The sequence below is a fragment of the Dipodomys merriami genome, unplaced genomic scaffold (genome assembly GCF_024711535.1).
Source record: "Dipodomys merriami isolate MVZ:Mamm:240054 unplaced genomic scaffold, mDipMer1.0.p SCAF_13, whole genome shotgun sequence".
NCBI classification, from domain to species: domain Eukaryota; kingdom Metazoa; phylum Chordata; class Mammalia; order Rodentia; family Heteromyidae; genus Dipodomys; species Dipodomys merriami.
This window is the reverse complement of record NW_027202604.1, coordinates 2,229,066-2,251,146: the sequence shown is the minus strand read 5'-3', so window position 1 is coordinate 2,251,146 and position 22,081 is coordinate 2,229,066. Positions and strand designations below refer to the sequence as shown.

The 22,081-nt window shown below is 40.9% G+C and overlaps 1 protein-coding gene across 18 annotated transcripts in view; it reads right to left on the bottom strand.

Annotated features, from left to right (window-relative positions):
* Window positions 1–4,482: 4,482 nt before the first annotated feature.
* The window catches only part of Erc2 (ELKS/RAB6-interacting/CAST family member 2), a 1,008,017-nt gene continuing 990,418 nt past the window's right edge, over window positions 4,483–22,081 (bottom strand). For 12 of the 18 annotated variants that reach the window (XM_070018479.1, XM_070018488.1, XM_070018483.1 and 9 more), the window contains one exon: window positions 4,483–7,473. In XM_070018479.1, the coding sequence (XP_069874580.1) occupies window positions 7,267–7,473 (207 nt within the window). In that variant the 3' untranslated portion in view covers window positions 4,483–7,266. The remainder of the gene's footprint in view (window positions 7,474–22,081) is intronic. The other 6 variants (XR_011371144.1, XR_011371143.1, XR_011371142.1 and 3 more) reach the window with 2 other exon arrangements.

Below are 22,081 nucleotides of genomic sequence, written 5' to 3'. Positions count from 1 at the left end.
CTCTCTCCTGAATCTTTCCCATGTGAAGTCACAGTGTTGTCATAGGTGACACTTGGCTTTAAGCTATAAAAATACTGGCTTTACTCTGCTCTTAGGAAGGAGTCTATTTTCAAACTGACTGTTGTTGCCATAGATATTTACACAGTCCAACTGGAGAAGATGAGGTGAACTCAGCACAGGCATTTCCATACAGCAGCTGTGAAGCTTCTGATTGAAATACGTTTTGGTCCAAAGGCTAGGCTATCCTTTTTGTTCTTCTTCATTTCTAGCTAGTGAACCCTCCATTCTAAGACAGAAGTTGAATCATTTGTCTCTGCAGTTGAAAAGTCCATCACAAAAGGGAGTAACCTTGGTGGAGAAACAACACCAAGGTCAGTGTCAACAGTGCGAAGTCATGTTGCTAGGATATATGGCCCTTGATATAAGAGTACTTTAGGAATTCCATGATATTTCTCTTGATGACCACTCTATGTATGGGAGGAAAAACAAAAACAAAACAAAAACCCAATAGTCAAGTCTAATAGATTTGAACTCTCATGATCATCAAAAACAAGGACAGTCTTAGTGACATACAGGCAAAAGGAGCCTAAGGAAATGTGATGATTAAATGCTGTATGATATCCTGGATGGGCTTCTGAGCACTTCTTGATGAGCAGAGAAAGAGAACTTTATTAAAACCAAGACAAAGTACTCTAATTATGTATTGCTATTACTTCAATGAGTCATGAATGTTTCCTACTAATTAATAATAGTATGAGGAACTATACATATATGGAAAAAGGGTATATGTAAATTCTCACTTTTTCTGTAAATATGAATATTCAAAAAATTGATGTATTAAAATTAAAATTTATTTTAGAATCTATAACTGTTGCTGTGGGAGAGTTACCTAAAACTCAGAAAGCAAAGTGGGCCTTATAAATGATTATAGGTAATCCATTGGGCTTAGCCTTAAATAACTTTGAGCCATGGGATCAAAGCCATGGTCCCTTGTTGACCATGTTCAAACCTGATTGAGTAATAGAAAGGAAGTCTGAGTTCAGCCTTACAAGCCCTTTGGGAACCTTTGCCAGGCTCCCTTTGTATGTAACAAAGAAAGATAACGATTTGGCCTCAGACTATGTTTTCCTTATTTTTCTTCTTCATATTTGATGCTATTTATGTACAACAAATGAATCTTCTTGTTCATTTATGCCACTGGCATTTTGTTTAAATTAAACAGGTTTATCTGTTTAATTTTATATACTTAAGACAACATATTGTTTTCAGATTTGGCAGACATCAAGAGAATAATGTTCAAGTGACTGATGTGAAGAATCCATGGCCAATACCATATGCTCACGCCTCTTAGCATGGTGCCCAAGACCTTCCGACCTGAGGTTGAGGTTGCCTGTTCAGTCCTTGCTTATGAGATGCTCCAAACGAAACCTCAAGGAGGACCAAGGATCTTTGGGAACTTAGTAGTGCCCAGGGCCTGGGGGTTTAGGAAAAAAAATATCCAAGAGGGACTAAAGGTGTGGGTCAAATGGTAGAGCATCTGCCTACTGAGTTTAAGGCCCTCAGTTCAAATCTCAGTACCCACACCCCAGAAAAGCACAAGACCCAGTAATAGGATTCAACCCAATGGGTAAGTTAAGCATCCCTAATCAGAAACCCAGATGACCTAAAATCTGAAACTGCTTGAGCATAAACAGTGGAAAATCCCATGCTGGATCTCTTGTCTGTAAGATCTCTTATCTTAGTATATGAAACATAATTGCATTTTGTGCTTAGATTTGGATTTTATTGCTATGATATCTCATTATTTATATGCAAACATTCTAGATTTTAAAAATCTCCCAAGTCTCCAAAACCCTTCTAGCACCAAGCATTTTGGATAATGGAAGTCCAACTTGCACTGAGCTTTGCCTATATCTCTCTTCATGTGTGATTTGACGTCTCTTGGGACCAGGGCCTTACTGTGTTACAGCCCATTCTTTTGTATGATCAATCAGTTGTGGGCAGTCCATGATAAAAACAACCAGTTCCACTGGGCCATGTAGGTAAATCAGGGACCAAATGCAACTTGAAAACACTGCTGGAAGGGTACAAACAAGATCTGAACCCCAGCCCCCTCTGTCAGGCCATCTGACCTGAGGTTCAAAGTATTTCATTAGCAGAGGCTCTTGCTGGCCTCTGGGTTCATAACTTGGAAGACCTTGGGCCAATTCTCTGGGCCTTCTTTTACTTGTCTGTAAATGGGATAATAATAGCACCTGCTTTCTGGAAGAATTACTATAAGGATAAATGCAGTCAGATAGTGTAACACAGGTACCAAGTAAATGCTCCATAATGGCATATCCTTTCTGGTCATCAATCTGTGCCTGCACTTTACTTAAGTAAAATGTGAATCATTTACCTTTTGGAATTATTGTCGGGGATGAAGGGAGTTGATACCTGGAAATCCTATATATCACAACTTTATGCCTAGCAAACAATAGTGTTCAACAATTGATTATCCATGCCAATTTATTATTAGTACGATTGCTATTATGTATCAGCAATTGCAGGAATCTGAGTGTCTAGTCTTCTGTAACAGGATTTCCGTGACTAGAAGCAGTCTCATCGACCTGAAGGTCCAAATCAGAAGTGTACCCAAATCTAGTCCGTGTGCTTCAAGAGAACTAGAGGTACAGTCACCTGCAGTTAGAGTCCAGCAGGGTAGGGGCTGCTCCCTTCTCTGAAGGGGCTGGTTTGTGGGTAAAGAAGCAGAGGCTTCATCTGGCCAGCTGGGTTTACATAACCAGGTCTGAATGCACGCTGGCTGCTTCAGGAAGTTCTATGAGGTAAGAAATTCTTGTTGAACAAAAGTTCTCTTTCTACAAAAAGGCACCCGAGTGAAAAGGCAAACAACTTTGCAGGTTCCCCAGTATGTACCTGACTGTGAAGGAATTTAAACCCCTAGACTCATAAAGCACAGACACCAAATGATATTTCCCCCATGCACTGAAGGGCATTTCCCCTTTTCCCTCCCAGATACCTTTTAGGGTTTCATATGTTTCCAGAGCTCTAGGAGCACTATTATGAATCACAATGAGCTTCCCTTCTCAGTCACTTCTGACTAGGCCAGTTTCCCCATCTGATATTGGACTAGAGGATACTCTAGCAATCACTCATTGATTTCAGTCTGTGCTGGTAGAAATTAGAAATTTATTCCCTGGACTATGACTCAAAGCTTTAAAGGAACTGGGAGCTGGTTCTGTAGGATTAAAAAAGATGTCTAGTAAAGAGTCATCACTGTGATGGCCCATCATCTGTGATTGGCAAAAGTTAGTGCATCTTGTGTGGATGATAGAGTATGTGCCTCCAAGCAGGTGGGCTAGCTATTAACTCTCCTGTTCCATTTCCTTGTCCCTCTTTTCTGGAAGGAATCCATCAGAAACTTTGTCTTCCACAACCAATGAAGATGTCTAGCACAAAGTCATCTTTCTGAATACCCTTTCAAAAAGATGAATGATCCAAACTGGGTGCTGAATGTAATCCTAGCTACTCAGAAGGCTGAGATCTGAGGACCGAGGTTAAAAGTCAGCTAGGGCAGAAAAGTCAATGAGATTCTTATCTCCATTTAACCAGCAAAAAACCCCAGAAGTGTAGCCATGGTAGCTCATGTCTGTAATCCTAGCTACTCAGGAGGCTGAGATCTGAGGCTCTCAGTTCAAAGCCAGCTTGGCAGGAAAGGCCCTGAGACTCTTATCTCCAATAAACCACTCAGAAAACTGGAAGTTGTGCTGTGGCTCAAGTGTTAGAGCCTAGCCTTGAGCTGAAGAGCTGAAGGACAGCGCCCAGACCCAGAGTTCAAGCCCCACGACTGACAAAAAAGAAAAGAAAAGCCAGAAGTGGAGCTGTGGCACAAGGGGTAGAGCAGCAGCCTTGATTAAAAAGCCATGCAAGAGCATGACCTTGAGTTTGAGTCCCAGTATCACACACAAAATAAGAAGAATCCCAAACTGTTCCATTAAGGAACAAAGGTGGATTTGAAAAGGGAGAATATCTCTCCTCTAAATCCTCAAAGAATGCAAAGCTTTTCAGGGGGTCATCTTTGCCATCAAGTGGAGAGAGCTTATTAAAAAAAAAATCAATCCAACTAATGGAAAAAATGTAAACAAAAACAAAGAGAGAAGGTGAAAAAGTAGAGAGAGAAGAAGAGAGAATAAAGAAAAACAGGAAAAAAGAAACAATAGGAGATCTGGAGAAAGAGGGAGAGAGGGAAAGAAAAAGGGGAAAAAAATCATCAATAAATTTTTCCTAATTTGAACCTCTAGATCCATCCAAACACACAGTAACTTTTACATTCCAGTTAAGTTAGCAATGGTGTCTGTGTTTTCTTTCTCTTTTTCCTTCAAGTCCATAAAGTTCTTCAAGTGGAGATTCATGACCTTAAACATATTAGAAACCACCATGATTAGAGCATTTATTAGAGACAAAAAGAACTTGCTTCAGAAAGAATCAAGGTTTATTTGATGAATATAAATAAGGCGACCAGCACAAAGTACTTCTCATACACATGATAACAAATTTATGAACTGTACATACCTTGTACATTGCATTTCTACTAGACACGAGGTTACAATGACTGGCTAATACATGCCCACTGGTAGTTTTGAGGGTTCCTTAGTTTAATTTAGTTTAATTTATGTGTTTTTTTTTCATAGCGATGTCCAATAATCACACGGTCAATATCACAACCCACATGCCACTCACTTGAAGAAAAATTACAAGAAGCACTATCAAATGAAAGTGTCAGAGAATTAGATACATGGACCCCTGGCAGCATTCAAACAGCACTCTACACAAAAACATTGCAGATTGAGCTGATGTCAATACATGTGAGGTCTCATCATAAATAATGCTGTTGAAAAAGTAAAACCCACTTTCAAATGAAAGCTGACACGCTGGTTAAACGTGCATACTAGATACACAAAAATCATTAAATACAAAATTGAGACTGTACATAGAAATAAAATGGGGTATAAAGTACAAGCCTGATTTTTGCACAAAGTAAGACTTAGACCAACTTATCCTAAATGTTAGTCCAAACTTTTTTTTTCTCCAACTACATTGATTAGAAGGGAACTTGCTAAAATTTTCACCAAGGAAATAGCTTTCAAACATCACAGTGTTTGTTGTAAACCCAGAGATTATTTTTAATGTGTGAAAAAGGGTTTTATTTTTTGTAACCCCCCCCAAAAAAAATCAGGCAATAGCATATGAAATGAGAGAAGATGCTATATTAGATCAAATTCAATTTTCAGGGACCAAATGATATGCTTGCATAAAGGTAAGATCAATAATACTTTCAGCCAACAAAAGTTGGGATAAAAAAATTACTCCCCAAATGATAGCTGTGACAAAATTGACACATATGTAGGAGTAACTAACTATCCACATTTGGTTCCTTTATTTCCAATTTCAAAGGACCCTACATTCCCTACTGGATTTCCTACTTCCTGCTTCAAGCATTCGGTTGCAGAGTTCAGGTCTGGACCTGGTAGTAGGAGGCAGGGAGAGCTTCCTCTCTGAGGACAGACACTTAAAACTGTTGATAGCCATGAGTCTATGGCTTGGGTTTTTCAGTGTGACTTCATGTCTCAAAGTACTAAATGAGTTTGCAAAAGACTCTGCTCACTTCTCCAACCAAGACCCAGCTCCTAGATCATTAGAGGACAAACTTTTAAAACATAAATGTATTTGGATTGTTTGTGCAACACTGTAAGCTTTACATAGTTTGCTACTTATTGACAACAAGAACAAAACCAGAAGCAGGAAACTTGCTTGAATATACAACTTCTCCTGATCCACCAACAGATAAAAGTTGCAACTCAAGAGACAGTTTCATCTCCTCCAATAAATAGTGTTGTCTTTTAAATATCTCTATGGTTCACCAGAAAAGTCCAGAGTTAATTGTACCAACATTAAAAAAAATAATAATAACGACTAAATTCAATGCAAGACTTCAGGAACATCTGTTTAGAATCCTTTCCACAGCAGCAAAGAAAGACAACTAGTTTTATTAAGGCCACTCATGCTTAATTCACTGTTTGTCCTTTAAAAATGAAAGTTTTCATCTCCCACTTGCATACACGTGGAAGGATTTCTTCCATTGACAAGAAAATAGATCAATACAACAGTTGCACATGTTTGCCAGACTTAGTCATCAGTTTTATGAAGTTATAATGACTTTAATTAGTTTTAATCTTCAGAGGAAGCAGTAGGAGCTTAAGTCTCCTTAGTACCATGTCACTGTATGTAAAAGACCTAGGAATTTGGTCTCTTTCCCTGGCATGTGCTTTAAGTAATGACTGGATCCACATACGTGTCATGTAGAGAACTATATATATACAGATACACAGATTTTGTGATTATTCCTCATTCATCAATGTTTTCATGTGAAAATGGTTTGCAATCCATGTTGGAGACATTTTTTTTTAAAAAGTGAGATATGACCTTTGATTTTACAGAAGATCTAAGCTTACACTGTTTGTACAGCAAGCATTTGGATCTTGAAATGTGAGTGAGTCCCAGCTTTGTCATGGAGACTTTCATGTACAGGAATAGTAAGAGCCTGATGCTAGACCACATCCCAGCAGAGGGGATGCCTGGAATGCAAGGGGTGGGTAGATGGGTGTCTCAGGCTTTTGCCACTCCCTGGTACATGAGCATGTACATGATCAGATGATGAATGATCAATTTAGATGTGCCATACATTGTCAGAGACACACACCATGTTCTCATAAGGCGATTTCTTGGCAAGTATTAGTGGTTTAAAAAATTGATTTCATTTCCAACCTGGCCCAGAGGTAACAACTAGTGAAACCATCAAAATGTAGTTCTTCAAACAGCAGATTAAAGAAATAGAGGAGGCTAAAGGCTCGCCATATTTTGGTGTTTTGGTTTCTTGATCAAACACACCATGCATCGTGGTATACATACACTGCCAACACCATTCACTCATGGCAGATTTACACCATGTAATAACCTAGTACATTGGGAATGACCACTCTGACCAGCAAAATAACTGGGTGAAGCTAGTTGTCCAACAGAAGTTGAATCCATAGAATCCCATGGAGTTCCAATGTAGCCAATGAGGTTTAAGTAAGAGAAGTAAAAAAACATTATTGAATCATGACATTCAGAAGAGCTGATCATATTCTAAATGCCCAAATCCCTTCAGAAAAACAGCGGCTCTGTCATTTTTTTTCTCTTCCTCTCTGCTTTCTTCCTTTCCAGTCATATTCGAATCCACAGGAAACGACATGAGATGAAAGGAGGGAATACCATGGTGAACAAAAGGTTCATGCTCTGGAATGAAAGTGAAAATTCCCCTTCAGTCCGTTGCTTCAGGTGGTGATGGCCAGTGATGTGTGCCGCACTGCAATAGGTGATCGGAATATTGCTGCAGAGTTGTGTTTCCCCTTTATTCAGCCCTTCTGATAGCTGCAACAACAAAGGCCATAATTAGCAGGGAAAGAAACTGCTAGCAAGATTAGAGTTAGCACTGGCAGAAACTCTCCTGCCTTTCCCACTGCCTCCAGCTCTCTACAACCTCTTTGGTTGGGGTAGGGTAGGAGTATGCAGGGAACAATGGGAAGGTTGCACAGAGAAAGGACAATGTAAACACAAAGCCACATTATGTCATGAGCATGCTTATGAGAAAAGGCCCCTCATACACTGTGTCACACACATGCCCATAGGCCTCTTTATATACAAAGAAAAATTGAAGGGGCATATGCTAAAATGTGCCAGTGATTATTTCTATATGATCAAATTATGTATCAATATTTTTATTCTCTCCACATTTTTCTATAGTGACTATGGTTTTAAATTTTTTTAAATTTGACTCATAGAGATTAGGAGAGTTAATAATCATCAAGATGCCAAAATCTTCACATACATTTATAAACCAAGTATCAACAACAAGTTAAAAGAATGTGAGACCCAGGTAGATAGATATCTGAAAGAACTGAAAACAGGGACATGTGTCATTGGCCACAATAACCCAAAGTGGTTGCCTATAAAAGAACGGATAAACAAAAGGTACACACTCAAGGGAATAGTATTCAGCCAGAAGAAAAGGTTAGACATTTTACAACATAGATGGATCTTGAAAACATCATTCTAAGTGCAATAAACTAGACCAATGAAAGACAAATACTATATGATTTCTTTCTATGAAGTAAATAGAATAGGTAGATAGTCATAAATGCAGAAAAGATACCATAAATTTCCATGGGCCAGGGATACGGGAGAAGGAAGGAAGTTTTTCTTGGTGGTGGTGGTGGTAGGTGTTTTTGTTGTTGTTTGGTTTGGGTTTTATTTTTTGCCAGTCCTGGGGCACGGACTCAGGACTTTGAGCTCTTGCTTGGCTTTTTTGCTTAAGGCTGGCACTCTACCACTTGAGCCACATCTCTACTTGCAGCTTTTTGTTGTTGTTGTTAATTGGAGATAAAAGTCTCATAGGCTTTTCTGCCTGGGCTAACTTCAAACCTTGATCATCAGATCTCAGCCTCTTGAGTAGGTAGGATTACAGCAGTGAGCAAAACCAGGAATTATTTATCACCAGGCACAGAGTTTTGCTTGGGATACTGAGTGATGGTTCATAACTAAGTTGTAATGGCATTTATGCCACTAAAATTTACTCTTCAGTACTTAAAACGATGAACTTTGCATTATGTATACTTTACCATAGCAAGAAAGAAACTAAATGGAATGGTGACATATCCTTAGAATAGAGCAGATGGGAAGGCATCCAATGACTTGTTCACATGCTTAACACTGAACATAAACACAACATGGGTCCATTTGCCTACTTCATGTCTTAAGGAACAGGTATCCAAAACACCCCCAAGATTTCTAACTATCCCAGTGCAGGGCCTGGGAAAGAAACTCTGAGCTGAGAGGAGGGGGTCATTCATCCACATGGTTGTTGCAAGTAGTGACTTTCTTCACTGCTGATGCTCAGCTGTGTGCTGCCATCCTTGTTTTAGTAGGGCCTCTGAGTGCTTCTAGAGTTTCTGGTCACATAGCACAGAATGGACTATGGTAGGAGGGGAAGATCACCGATCCCTCCCCGCCCCCCCCCCCCCCGCACCCTCCCCACACCACTTTTTATATCTACCCTGAGCTGTCTGATTTGTTAAAGAGTATATATTTCTCAGATCCCACTGGCTAAGGAGAGTGCCAACAATCCCATCTTTTGCACAGGTAGGCAGCTATTTCAAGCCATTATTTAGTAGTGCAAGGGAAATATGTGGCTTGGATGAACTCTGCTAATTCATACTCTGAGGAGTTTGGTGTAACTCTTCTGGTTAAGAAACTTGAATCAGGGTGGGGAATGGGGGGTAGTGGGGTAGGAGGAGAATGACTTTTGCAGAGCCAGAAAAGTTAGGGAGTTCCTAGGGCAGATCATATTACTCATTCTGGCATACAAAATCTCTGCAAACTTTGTATGAAAATTGTAAGTCAGAGCACGCTTTCTGTTTCATGAGCTGTGCATAGCTCTAATTCTTTTGTGCACTAAGCATTTCTTAATCATCCTTTTAAAGGGCTAGCCAATATATTAAGAGGCCACATGATTAAAAGGTAACGAGAGACCCAGGTAGTATTAAAATGCACACAGGACATTTTCTACAGATAGGGAAGTGAGTGAGAAATAATCACATTGAATGTCTGCTGTCCTTGATGTTTTTCCAAGATGAAGTAACAAAGGACAATCATTTATTCAGTTGTGAGAAAGGTCTCCAGTTGGGTAGCAGGTCACAAGACAGAACACTGTGCCTCCCAATGGCAGCATGCTGCCTTCTGGTAAGGTTTACATTGCAGATAAGAGAACTCTCAAAAGTGGTGCCAGTTGAAATGCTGATTTTAAAAAGCCAACTGCACACAAAAAAGTACAAACAAAATAAAATAATCTTGGGGCATACCTGATGCATTTTCAGGAAAAACCAACTCATGCCCCTTACCTAGGCCCCCTCTTCTACACCAGGTTTTTTTTCTTTGATTTTGTTCTCCCATTTTAAAGACAAATATAACCACAGATATAACCACTATCATGCGAATAAATGGTCATAGGATTTATCTTTTATAGTCTACTATATAAGCATATTCAGCAAATAAAATGACTTTCACTTAAAAAACAAAAGGTGGCTATTCCTTCAGTGACACAATACATTCATCAGGAGGCCCAAATGAGGGGGTGGGGTGGGGGTGGGGGGCTCAGATCAGCTTGTCAGCAATGAGGAATGCAGATGATCCCTTGTTGAGGGGCAAAATAAGAAGAGGAATCCTGGCTTCCAGCAATGAGGCAATCTGGGCTGCCACCCACTGTGAGATGATCCCTGGCCAGTCCTTCTTCACCTGGATGGTCATAGCCAGAGGCCTTAGCCCCACCCCATCCCCCCATCATCCCTTCTCCAGCACCCAACACTGCAGGGGCAGCCAACAGGGCTATTGGGCTATTGCAATGGTGATGGCCACTCGATCATGCCTCCCCATCTTTACTTTACAGCCTCTGTTTATAGCCCCTTTATAAACAACCCCTCCCCCCATGGATTTTTGGTCATTCTGGCCTTTCTCTCTAGCTGCATTCTTAGCCCTGATGTTTGACTCCTCTGTCCACCCATGCAGAGTAGCCTTCACAGCATTGAAGCTTTTGTGTCTTTCTGTCAGAGGTGCCTTATGACAACATTCAGCTGATTGAGCCTTGAGTGTGTGTGTGTGTGTGTACACACGTGTGTGTGTGTGTGTGTGTGTGTGTGTGTGTGTGTGCCAGTCTTGGAGCTTGAAATCAGCCTGGGTGCTGTCCCTGAGCTTTTCTGCTCAAGGCTACTACTCTACTAGTTGAGCTATACCTCAACTTCTGGCTTTTTTGGTAGTTAATTGGAGATAAGAGTCTCAAAAGCTTTCCTATGCAAGCTGTCTTTGAACCATGATCCTCAGATCTCAGCCTCCTGAGTAGCTAGAAGGACAGGTGTGAGCCACCAGCACCTGGCTGATGGATCCTTATTTATCCTTCCCTCTCAGCTTAGATGTCGTCTCCTAGAAAGTCTCAATGCACTGTGCTCTTCCCTTCTGTGAATTGTCTAGACCTGAATTGCTATGTACTTGAAATGGAGTTAATCCAAATCTATATGTGATTAAAGTGTGAAATGTGCATCCTATTTTCAAGATTTAAATATAAAGAATGTAAACATGTCAATGACTATTTTTTATATTGACTTCATATTGAAATATTTTAGGTGTACTGAATCCAAGAAAATATAATATCATTAATTCCACCTGTCATCACTTTTCTTCTTTCTTTCTTTCTTTCTTTCTTTCTTTCTTTCTTTCTTTCTTTCTTTCTTTCTTTTTTTGTATTTCTTTCTTTTTTTGATGATGGTACTAGGACTTGAACTCAAGGACTTCCATCTACTTTTGCTTGGCTTTTTTTCTTCACACTCTTTCACTTGAACTGCAGGTTCACTTCTGGGTTTTTGACTGGTTAGTTGGAGATAAGAGTCTCGTAGATTTTTCTGCCCAGGCTGGCTTGAAACTGTGATCTTAGATCTCAGCTTCTTGAGTAGCTACAATTATAGGTATAAGCCACCAATGCCTGGTTGAGATGTTTTGGTGTTTTTTTTAAAAAAATATATGTTTGTCTATTCTTTTTCTGGTAGTGGAGGTGGAACCCAGGGCACTGTGCATGCTAGGCAAGCACTTTGCCACTAAGCTACATCCAGCCCTCATAATCACTTTTTAAAATGTGACTGCATGTGAACTCAGTATTACAGATGTGGCTAGTAATTATTTTCATAGTCCATACTGTAAGCTATGTAAGGACAGTGCCAGACCATTCTGCTTGCTTAGCATCCCTGTGTCTTGGACAGCTTCTGAATAGAGTGATTTACTCGTTCATCCCACAGATACTAGAGTGACTATAGAATCCAAAAATCGAATTAACACCTGCCCTATCTTGGCCTGGCCAAATCTACCCTAACTCCTGGCATTAGAACTAAGAGCATATCAGACCATGATTAGACTATTTTACAATGAAGGCTACCAATCAATTGGCTTCAAATTAATCTAAAGGGAAATTATATCCAAGTGGACTTCCTTTAATGACAGGACCCCTTGATTAGCAGAGTCAGTGAAATTTGCAACACTATCAAGATGGAAAGCTTCCTTTAGGCAACAGCAAAGTATCAAGAATCTCAGTCCTACCACAGGGTAACAAAATCTGCCAACTTACAGAACAGCTTCCCAGGTGGACACTTTCCAGCTCTCTCATGTTAAAATCCAGTAAGTTCTACCTTGAGAACTCTGTGAGCCTATCTGTGTCTCTGGCCAGTAGAGAAATGTGGAATAATAAATCATAGATAAACTGTGGTGATACAACATGTGGCAATAGAAAACTAACATAGCTCTGATAGAGCTTAGATTCTTTTTTTGGGGGTCCAGTCATGGGGCCTGAACTCTGGGCCTGGGCGCTGTCCCTCAGCTCTTCAGCTCAAGGCTAGCACTCTACCACTTGAGCCACAGCTTTTTTCTTTTTGCTTATGTGGTACTGAGGAATCAAACCCAGGGCCTCAGGCATGCAATGCAAGTGCTCTACCACTGAGCCACCTTCCCAGCCCCTCATAGAGCCTATATTCTTCAGAAAAGATAGAGCCTCAGACACACAGCTCAGTACATGAATGAAGATGTGTGTGTGTGTGTGTGTGTGTGTGTGTGTGTGTGTGTGTGTGTGTGTGTGTGTGTGTGTGTGTTACTGAGAATGGAACTCAGGTCCTCATGCTTGCTAGGTAGGCCATCCACCACTGAACCACACACCAGCCTAACTTTATCTTAGTTGCTTTTGAGGTATGGTCTCACTTTATGTTTGGACTGGCCTAGGTTGCAATCCTCCTACTTGTGTTTCCTGTGTCACTGGGAATGACATGAACTTGCCACTGCAATCAGCCATTGGTTGAGATGAAATCTCAAGAATTTTTTATGCCAGGGCTGGCCTTGAACTGCAATCTTCTGATCTCTGCTCAAAGACTTAAGCTACCTCACCTAACACAATGAAGATCTTTATTTTATTTTTTATTTTTGTCGGTTGTGGGGCTTGAACTCTGGGCCTGGGCGCTGTCCCTCAGCTCTTCAGCTCAAGGCGAGCACTCTACCACTTGAGCTACAGCGCCACTTCCAGTTTTCTGGTGGTTTATTGGAGATAGGAGTCTCACGATCTCTCCTGCCTGGGCTGGCTTTGAACCGAGATCCTCAGATCTCAGCCTCCTGAGTAGCTAGGATTACAGGCGTGAGCTACCAGAGCCCTGCTTGAAGATCTTTATTTATTTATTTATTTATTTACTTACTTATTTACTTGAACTCAGGGCTGAGGCACTGTCCCCTAGCTTTTTCTCTCAAAGCTTGTGCTATTGAGACATATCTCAGCTTTTTTGGAGTTAATTGGAGATGAGTCTCCTGGACTTTCCAGTCTGTGCTAGCTACCATCTTCAGCCCTCAGTTTTCAGTCTCCTAAGTAGATAGGGTTCTAGATGTAAGCCACTGGAGCTTGGCTACAAACACTGATTTCAATATTGGTCCATGAAAGAAAATGAACTGCCCTAAGAAGTAAATAAATATTCTATTAAGTGACTCAGAAAAATAATAGTGTAGATCTTTTTCTTTTCTGGTAGAGAAATATATTCACAACTTTTTGGTTGAAAACCAAAGCAGATAACCATTTTACATGTATAAATTGATCTTACTTTTGCATTCACACACATAAGCATAGACATTTATAATCATATATATATATATATCAATATATCACGATATTGTTGTTTATCTGGGGAGGGGAGTTGAAATTTTTTCCTCCATTAAAATGTTTGTACTTTTTGATATTTTAATTTTTTTAACTTTTGAGCCATGTATTTATTTATTTATTTGTTTGTTTGTTTATTTATTTATGCCAGTCCTAGGGCTTGAACTCAGAGCCTGAGTTTCTGTATCCCTGAGCTTCTTTTGCTCAAGGCTAGCACTCTACCACTTGAGCCACAGCGCCACTTCCAGCTTTTTCTGTTTATGTGGTACTGAGGAATCGAACCCAGGGCTTCATGCATGCATGCAAACACTCATCCACTAAGCCACATTGCCAGCACTCCCCCCCCCCCCGCCTTTTTGATATTTTTAAATCAAAGAATGTGTAACTAGTATCATGCTATCATACAAAGCTATTGCCTTTGTGGGATAAAAAGAAATTTTTAAAAATCCATATGGAATGTGTGGTCACCCTTGGCTTGGCTCAAGTTGGGGTGTAGAATAGGTGGAGAGGCAGGCAGAGTTCTGGTGAGATTCTACCCCCAGGACAAAGGCTCCTGAAAGAGCAGGGTATAAACTTGCAGTGTCTCACAAATATCTCTTCAGACTGTTTTTCTTTGGAATAAAGACACCTGCCGGATTATGGCTTTCTTCTCCTGCCGATCTAGTAGTGATTTGCAGAAACAGGCTGGGAGAAAGGGGTCTTTGGTAAACACGGAGGGGTTAAAGGGGAAACTGTTTAATAACAGTAGTAAAACGCAGGCTATTTTTGACATGTGGGTTAATGTCCATTTTGCTCCATGTGCTTCCCAAATGTGTGCAATGTGCCCCCAGGTACAAAAACAGACACCCATTCACAACGGCTTTGGATGTCCTAACACATTGCACATGGTGCCGCCTTAAATACCAGCTCCCGATAGACTAATTAACCACTGTGGAGGAGGAGGAGGAGGACTTTTTCTGGGGCTCTGGACATCCTGAAGAACAGCTCCAAAGAGCAGCTCTACTCACAGGAAAGCTCGACAGAGTCCATCCTGCTTTAAGAAAAAAAAAGTATAACTACATCTGTGTTATTACTTAACATCTTTTAAAATGGAACAGAATGGGTTTCCCGTTTTCCTCATGAAGATTTATTTATTATTGTTGTGATCAAAGTGGCAACAAATTATGTTAAATCATTTAATTTTCTTGATAGGAGCAACCACCTTGAAGCCATAATTCAAAAATATGAGCAGAGAGCAACATTTTACCTTGAGAATGGCCTCCTACAGCTCCACAGGGCAATAAAATGTAACACTTCAGAGCCCAAAGGGCCGGGGGGCGGAGCCGGGTGGGATGGGGCGGGGCCTGGGCGGGGCTAGCTCTGAGCTCAGAGTTGCAAACAGGCTATTCAGAGCAGCAAGGCGGGAAGAAGCAATTAAGGGACTGTGCTTTACATCTTCACTTCCTGCACTGGCTGTAATTTACCCATAAAATTTTACATGAAAAGGTTTTGACGTGTGATGTGTCCTTGGAAATGACAGCACATTCTGCTATGGCTCCTTAGGATTTATTTTTGCCATTATTACTGTGCTCAGGATTATTAACTACTCACTGTATTTGGTGCATGCTACCTGCCACTGGACTCTGGGTTTTTGCATGAACTATCTCAAAACAAGCCCAACAGCACTGTGATGCTTAATCTGCTTAGTTCACAGTCTGGTATGCAGATGAGGAAACCGAATTTAAAGGAGGTTGAATAATTTGGGTCAAATTCTCCATCTTTCAGGGCCTCCTTCAAAACTGTATCTTTTCATCTTTTCAACGTCAGAGTTCATTTCTTTCACCACAAGGCCAGGAGTTCCTAAAAGTTGTTGTGTGTGTGTGTGTGTTACCTTTTCAATTTTTGTAATCTGTAACACCTGTAGTATGTAATTAGTGTTGTTCTTTAAACAGCATTCTTTAGAAACCTAAACCAATTTCCTTCTTAAGAAAAGTTTATTTAAAAACACCATAGACCCAATAATGGTCTGCTACACATGATAGTAATCACAGAGCTATTGAAATTTAGGGGTTTCTCCATGACACAGCTAGAACTATCTCATTATCTGGTGACACACTGCCTTCCATCAGCCTTGCCTAAGGAGACCAGTTCCAATGCCCAGCCTTCTGCCAGTGGCAGTGAGTATGTGGCAGCCAGTCCAGTAGCATCTTGATCTACATTTTGGTCTAACATAGTAGAGAGACTGTGTTATTTTCTTCTCAACAGCAGAAATCCCCAAACAAAAATCAGGAATCTCCCACTCAACATTTAAGTTACTCTATACAGTCTTAAAACCACTGGGTGAGCCCAAATGTGTATGGCTGTAATTTTTTTTTAAAGAACACCTCTTTTTAAAAGAGCAACCTTAACAGGCTGCCCACAGTCAAAGGCCTTTGTTACTCTATTTAATGGTGTCTCAGACTCTGCACTATGGATGTTTGGGCTGAACAATTCTTTATTGTGGGAAAGCTAATCTGGGCAGGGCAGGACATTTAGCAACGTCCAGGGCTAATCTCCAGTAGATGCCAGGAACACTTCCCTTCTCTCAGTCACGACAATGAGATTGCTAAATGTCTCTGGGATAGGGGGGCAAAACCAACTGTAGGTAAGGACCATTGTTGGGTTGTTTTTGTATATAACTGGTTGACTGTGTTTTAAAATGTTATTTTTTAAATTTGTGTGTGTGTGTGTGTGCTGGTAGTAGGTCTTGAACTCACGGACTTGTGTTCTTGATTGGCCACTTCACTCAAGGTTGGCACTCATTTGAGCCATAGTTCCACTTCTGACTTTTTGGTGGTTAACTGGAGATAAGGTCTTCCAGACTTTCCTGCCTCAGATGGCTTTGAAGTGGGATCCTCAGATCTCAGCCCCCCTGAGTAGCTAGAATTACAGGTGTGTGTGAGTCACTGGTCCCTGACTGTGTTGTTTTAAACACAGTGATATTGTGGTAGATGTGTAGGTATCCATCCATCTACCAACACATGTAAGATAGGAACAATTTTGCAGAACTTAAGGATCTATTTCTAAACTGCCTTGTAGTTTTTCAGATATGACTGCATCAATTTAAAAGTCTTGTGGAAATAGGCAAAATCTGAGTAATAAAAATAATGAAAATGTATAACGCATTGGATATAAAATGGCACTGCTACAATCCTGAGATAGCAAGACACCTAAGACACTTGCTGAGCTAAGTGAAAAGGTAAAATCTAGTTTAAATTTATAGCATTCCTTCAATGTCCCTCTAGGAGTTTGGCATGTTGCCAGGGTTCCTTGTTAAAAATTTGTTAAACGTGTTTGGCATTAATGCAAACACAAAGTGGTCATTTGTTACAAATTCTATTGGAATGCATTCATTTAAGGCAATGAAGTAGTTACTAGAGAAGAAAAAAAATGTTCATTAAGTACATTTTAAAAATACAATGATGTATGCAGTGTGTAACTGCGGCGCCCTGGTGGCTATATAAATCGCTGACAGAATAACCACACATTGTGTTTAGTTTGAAATTGGAATCTTTTAAACATAACTGATAGAACAAAAACTGGTTTTGTTTGTTGTCAAAACCGATGTGAGTCTTTCTTTTCGTTCAAAATAACCCCCAAGTTTGGCTTCTAGTTTCTAACATCTCAAATCAGTGAAACATAGAGGTTAAAATAATACTTTGGGAATATTTGGGGGTGCTGACAATTGAAGGCAAGAGCTGATTCAACAAACAGAACACCCATGCTCTAGAAAGAGGGGAATGGTCCCAGCCATCCTGGACATTGCCACTGGGGTTGGGCCTCTTAGCTACTGGAATTATTAGGTTACCTATATGGAGAAAACGGTCTGCCTTCATAATGGAGACAATGGAATCCTATGAACAAAATGACCTCAGAATGTGTTTAGAACTCATACCTTCCTCTCCTGCCCTGCAACAGTTTATACAAAGGAACTATTGCTGAGTTCCTTTGCTGAAGAAATTGCTATAAAGCTTAGCTTCAGAAGCATGAGGATGTTTACCATTCTATAACATTTGGCCATGCAACATAGCATGTGTTGGATGTTAATATGGAGTATGTCCCTTCAGGGCTTGCTAAAAATCCATCTCAAAGGTGAAGAGAAAAGTCATATTTTCCCCAAGGAATATTTAGACGTTATTACTGAATTGTTGTTATTACCAAGTAATAATGCGGGTTGACATAATAGTGTCCAGATAACAAAATCCTATTTTCCCTGAGACACTGGAACATGCCCCAATCCTTATATTTTCCCAATCTTTCTTTGGGTTGGCCCCTTTGGTCATCTTAGTTTAGTATAATCTAGGCCACCCTTGAAGAGATTAAATACAGAAACTCTTGGTCCGAGGCTGTTGAAATATTCTCCCTAATTCAAAAATGAATTTAAGCAGGGCAGTGGTAGCTTATGCCTATAATCCTAGCTACTGAGGAAGCTGAGATGTAAGGATCAAGGTTGGAAGCCAGCCTGGCCAGAAAAGTCTCTGAGACTCTTATCTCCAATTAGCCAGTGAAAAGCTAGAAGTGGAGGCATGGCTTCAGTGGTAGAGCAAAGAAAAAGCCAAGTAAGAGTTCAAGGTCCTGCTTTCAAGCCCCAGTAACTGAAACACTTGTACACACACAAAAACAGTGAAGTTATAAAAAAAAAAAAAATCTAGCATGCTGTGCATGGCTCAGAGAAGTTCTGCCCTTCCTTTCACAATTGGCAAACACGGCCAAGAAGTAAGAAGATCAAGAACAGGCAGAAAACACTGTATTGCCAGAATTCATGATGCAAACAGAAGAAACACACCTGGCATATTGCAGCACAAACCTTGGGTTTTGTGTGGCCTGTAGTTACTATCAACTGGGAGCCTCTCATTAAGAAAAAAAATACACAAATGGTGGAGAGTTTCAGGCCTGACAAAAATATATAGTTGCATGAATACATCATGAGGGACCCCCTCTTGGGGAAAAGCTCTCTGTACTTGAGGGACTCTAAAACTGAAGCCCCATTATCTTGAAAATAAAATCCTTCTGCTTGCAGGGAAGGTTTATTTTTGAGATGGCATTTTCAAATCCAAAGGAAAACATCTTTTCAAATCCCTATTGACAAGAACTCTGTTTGAGAATGAACTTGTCACAGACAACACATATAAGCCACAGAAAGGTATTGCCCTGAACGGGTGCTAAGAATACTGTTATAACGTGCAAAAAGATACTCCCTTCAAGAAAATGGGCGAGAGGGGCATTTTTGGAAAATTTGAAACATGAAGGAACAATTTGATATCTCAGGTTTATTGACCAGAAATGGCTTGGATGACAAGTGTTTACAACAGGATCTTCATTGAGCCAATAATGGCAATTAGTCTCCAGGATTTGAGGCACCCTTCCCACGTCTCACTGTGGTGGAATGCCATTTACTCTTGGGCTGGCAACTAATTAGGGGTCTTGTTTGAAGATCAAGGTTTTTCAATCCTTGTTTCTTAATAACATGGTTTGCCTGTTGGCCACCTGGGTCCAGGCGAGACCTCCCTTTGCCCCTCCCCAAACAGCAAGCATTGCCTTAGGGCCAGAGCAAGTGTGGGCAGGAAACCACAGATCCAGCCTTTTGAGCTATTTAACCTCTTCACTGCCAATGTCCTGAAGTCCAATGCTTGATTCAGATGCCTGGAATTAAAGATGTTTGACCTTGTTTCTCAGGCAGGGATGAAGGCTTGGTTATGAGGCAGTAAAAGCTCTTCAAGGTGCAAATGCTATGCAGAATGCTTTCTCACTGGGGAAGAGAGGCAGGAAGGCTCCACTTTTCCAGAGAATCAAGAGTTGTTTGTTTGTTTTTGTTTTGCATTTGCTGCGCTTTGGGCTAGAAGTGAATAGGTAAAGAATAGAGGAGGCAGAACTCTAGCCTGGCTGGTCATGAAGCTGAAGATTGAGGGCGCCCCTCCAGCCTTATTCTATGAGCTTGGGTTGTCTGCTACCCTCCTTAAGACAGGGTAGTAGAGAGGCCAAAAAAGCAGGAAAAGTAAGCTGCAAAGCATTAAGCTTGTAACAACTTGGGCAAAGCACAAACAGCCAGCGACTGAGGTTGGTCCTTTGGCTGTTGACTTACTCTGGCCTGGGTAGGTTGTGGTCACTAAACCCATTAGCATTCCCGTGTGGCAACAGCTAGTGCAGCAAGTTCAATCTGTTTTTGTTTAATTTCTAAATGCTGGGTGCACAGGGCCAGTGATGGCGGGCTGAAGCAAGCAACCCCACTGCCATGAACACTGTCATCATTGTCAGCCATCCGAAATGCATTTTTAAAAACTATTTCGTTTTGGCAGATAGAAGTTGAAGTTTTGCATTTGATTAATTGTACTTCAATTTCAACTTGCTGCAAAGTGCTTTGTGTTTTCTTGGTAACCACTGAATCAGTTTTCTGCAACAAAAGGAAATAGCTTTCCCTGGGGTGGGGGTGGGGTGCGGGTGGGGGTGGGGGTGAGGAAACTCTCTGGTAAGTGGGAAGGAAACAGGGAAATGTGAAAGCAGAAGGTAGATATCAGCCAGAAGCCCAGCCTTTCAAGATATTTAAGGTCTCTGTGTGTAGGGACAATGCTCACCTGCCAGCAAATAGAAGGACAGGACAAAAGCTATCTCTTTGAGTCTGTAGAGTTAAAATGAGTCTTTAAATGAGCTATAAAGGCACATTCTGTCAGGATTTTATATAGTGTTAAGTTTTGTTTTCCCTCCCCCTCTTAACTCTCTTCCTCCTCCCTCCTTCTTTCTCTCCCTCCCTCTCTTCCTTCTCCTTCTTCTCCTTCTCTTCTTTCCTCTCTTCTCTCCTTCCTTCCTTAATCCCTCCCTCCCTTTCTTTCTCCCTCCTTCCTCACTTCCTTTCTCCCTCCCCTCTGTCTATCTGTTACTACTTCTCACATTTCTTTAAGCACCTATGGGGGGGCAGGGGCGGGGATGCTACACTACAGATCCATGGCTGAATGCGATCACAAATAGCTCACAAATCACATCCAGTAAGCATCCCAGACATTATGTTCAACAAATGATTAAACTGAACATGCATTTCATTCCTTAAAGTCCTGCTGAGTACCAAGGAGGAGAATGACTCTCCACCATTCCCTGAACACCCTTTTGCTTGACACAACCTGCTACTGCTGACCCAGCAACCTGGGTCCATGAACTAATCTAATGGGAGAGGTAGAAAGCCTTTCCTAAGGGGATGTTATATGTAGATACAGAAAGAAAACTACTCCTCTGCTCTAATGGAAAGGTAACTGGATTTCTGTGCATTTCTAAGGTTTTGTCTGGACTCTATTTTTAAGTGAATTTTTAGCCATAATGCCACCTACAGTCTCCTTTAAGGAATAGGATCAAGGCACCCTACTCCCTTTCTTCCAAGTTTTTGCATTATAGCCTTTCAGCTTCATGGTTTGCGGGATGATTAATCACTTCTAAATATGAAAAAAAAATTAACATGTCTGAAGCATTCTTCCTACCATGAAATGATTTTTGCCTTTACATAGACCCGAAGTGTCTCCCTTTCCCAGTGATGCCAAGGCAATACATTTTCTGTTGGAAATGAGACTGCAGAAATCCCATTCAGAAGTCCCAGGCAATATATCTTAACATCTTAATTTCATTTAGGAAGAATGCAGTGATTGATCATTCACCATTGTGAGGCTGAGTGAACTACCCGGAGGATTCTGCACAACTGATGGGATATTCATATGTTTTCTGGCTGCATCAGGACTGTAGGATCTAAGTTGTCTTTGAAGGAGTGGGATGCTAAAAAGATTATCGAGGGAGGGTCTGCCTTTAAAGGCAAAGTAGAACTCGGAGGACTGACTTGCTCCAAGCTGGAGCCTCCCCCAGTGATGGCCAGGATGTCTGCTGCTGGGTTACTCCCACTCACACCCCTTACATGGAATTCTGCTTGCTTGCCCTTATCCTTTAACAACTGTCCTTGAAATGCAGGGGGCGGAGATGTACCATGAAATGTACTTGCACTGGGGTGACTTGACTTCTCATCTTAGAGATGTCTATTTACCTAAAGCTTCTCTGTTCAAAATGGGTTTTGTTTACAACATAAACATAATGGCACCTTCCTGGGACATCCTGGTTAGGACCCTGGAATCCTAGTTGCCTTTTAGGAAATTATTATCTTTTCTGTGTGTTGGGTAGAGTTGCTTGCTCATTAGAAGAACTGATTAGGATGTTCCAGGTTTTGGAACATCCATCGTATCTCTGATCTTGTGCTAGGTGTGTGGATGG